Source organism: Odocoileus virginianus, chromosome 6, assembly GCF_023699985.2.
Source record: "Odocoileus virginianus isolate 20LAN1187 ecotype Illinois chromosome 6, Ovbor_1.2, whole genome shotgun sequence".
Lineage (NCBI taxonomy): Eukaryota > Metazoa > Chordata > Mammalia > Artiodactyla > Cervidae > Odocoileus > Odocoileus virginianus.
In genome coordinates this window covers 1,726,546-1,728,907 of record NC_069679.1, presented here as the reverse complement: position 1 = coordinate 1,728,907, position 2,362 = coordinate 1,726,546, and the positions used below count along the sequence as shown (strand labels likewise).

The window sequence follows — 2,362 nt, the reverse complement described above, 5'->3', positions numbered from 1 at the left end:
TCTTCTCACATACTATGAAAATTTATAAGGAAAAGCATAAACCAGATAAATCTGTAACTCTTCAGGAGGAATCTGTTCTATTTTGAAAAGATGACTCTACTGCTTTGATGTGAAGAGAACGCCCATCTGGTTTCATCAGCCTCTTCCCTCTCCAGCCCCATCATCCTCTCTCTCTGCTTTCTCATCTTTCTCCTGCCCCAGGGCCCACTTTGTCCTTTCTCCATCTCAGACATTCAGCCTCTTCCTCAAATCCAGGCAGCAGGGACCGCCCTGGTGGTCCAGGGTTAGGGCTCTGCCTCCTAACGCAGAAGGTGCAGCTTTGGTCCCTGGTCAGGAAATGAGACCCCACACAGTGTGGCCAAAAAGAAAAAGCCAGGCAGATAGTGTGGCAGGGGCTGAATTTCAGTCCTACTGACTCCCTCAGCCCTTCCTCGCTCCATCACTGAACGACCACTTTCATCTTTTCCCCCAAATCTATTACCTGAATGTCGAGGGAAGCTGAACTTCCTCCGTGTTTCCTCACTGTAAGCCTTTCCACAGGACTACCTGAATTCCACAGCATGGGCATAGTGGGAAAATGAGAGAGGGCTCTTGAGGGTTAAAGGATATTCAAGAGACTTAACAATCATATGTAATGCGTGGATCTCATTTAGTTTCTGATTCAGACAAACCAAGAAGAGACATTTGGAGACAACCACAGAACTAGACTGTGAATTTTGTATTGGATGATACCACCAAGGGATTATTGTTACTAGGTGTATCATGGCATTTTTAAAAGAACATGTCCATGTTTTCACCCAACAGTTAACGTTTATTACTGTTATAATAAGAAGAGGTGACAGATTTTCCCTTCCCGTGGAAGTTGCAAGTTTTAGGCTAAAGCCACATCCTGGTGACTGATGCTGCTGTGGGCTCATCCTCACTGCTCTCTGCCCAAGTATCAAGTGAGTGCTTTGCCCTAAATGCGAGGCACTGCTCAAGACAGTCAGCACTATTCCAAACAGACCCCTCCTGAGAGTAACACTTTTCAAGAATGTTTTTCCACTTTCTTTAGCCCTAGATGAGCACTCAGGAACTTCCTGACATCATGGGTACCCATAGTCGCTGGAAATCCAGCAGCTGGTTGTGGAGTATATTTCTTGCTGATTATTATAATGTTGAAACCAGTTGCATTTACTGGAAGTTTATGAATCACTCCAGGTAAGTGTGCTCTATGTTGAAGAAGTAAGTAGTATTACATTATATTCAGAATTGATCCCTGGGTCAGGAAGGTCCCCTGGAAAAGGAAATGGCAACCCACTCCAGTATTCTTTCCTGGGAAGTAACATGGACAGAGGGGCCTGGCGAAATACAGTCCATGGGGTCGCAAAAGAATCAGACATGACTTAGTGACTAAACAACAGCAACAACATAACCTTTCGTGGGAGCTGGATAGACTTGTCCTTCCTAAGTTAGGCAAACTCCAGTGAAAGAAAGCACTGTATACATCATGACACCATGTGTGAGCACCTGCGTGGGAAAGAGTCTCAGCAGTGGACTCAACTCCTAAAGCCAACTGAAGTCAAACGTGTGTTTCAGAAAAAGAACCACAAATGGCCAGCAAGCATAAAGAAAGACACTCCAAAACATCCGTTAAGTCTTTAAATGCAAATTTAAAAGGCTATTATATTGGCAAAAAACAAAGTTGGATAATATCCAATATTAGTGAAGATGGGGAAGAACAAGACTCACATAGAGATCTGGGACTATAATTGGTATAAGGTTTTTGGATGGAAATTCAACACCATAAAGTAACATTTCCCAAGTAGCTCAGTTGGTAAGGAACCTGCCTGCAATGCAGGAGACCCGGGTTCAATCCCTGTGTTGGGAAGATGCCTTGGAGAAGGGAATGGCAACCCACGCCAGTATTCTTGCCTGGAGAATCCCATGGACAGAGGAGCCTGGCAGGCTATAGTCCATGGGATCACAAAGAGTCAGACACGACTGTGTGACTTTCACTTCACAAAGTAACATTTTAAATGTATTTACCTTGGCTCCGCTTGCGGTGGCAGGGTCTGGGGAAGGGGTGGCAGACTCCATGTTGGGCCGTGAAGGTGGCAAGAAGAAGCCAAAGAAGCAAGCCAAGGAGATGGATGAGGAAGATAAGGCATTCAGGCAGAAGCAGGAGGAGCAGAAGAAACTCGAGGAGCTAAAAGCAAAAGCCTTGGGGAAAGGCCCCCTGGCCACTGGTGGAATCAAGAAATCTGGCAAAAGGCACACGGCAGCAGCGTCCTTTTTGGACTTCAGGGATTCCCTGTGGGACTTGCCAGCTGGTACCCATCCCTGTGCTGCTGAGAATAACGCTTCAGAGAGCCAGAACTAG

The 2,362-nt window shown here is 45.8% G+C and overlaps 1 protein-coding gene across 1 annotated transcript; it reads left to right on the top strand.

The window, feature by feature from the left end:
• Nucleotides 1–2,077: 2,077 nt before the first annotated feature.
• LOC110143120 (translation machinery-associated protein 7-like) lies at nucleotides 2,078–2,362 on the top strand. Its single transcript, XM_070468488.1, has one exon. It carries the CDS (start codon nucleotides 2,078–2,080, stop codon nucleotides 2,360–2,362), a length of 285 nt encoding a protein of 94 aa, XP_070324589.1.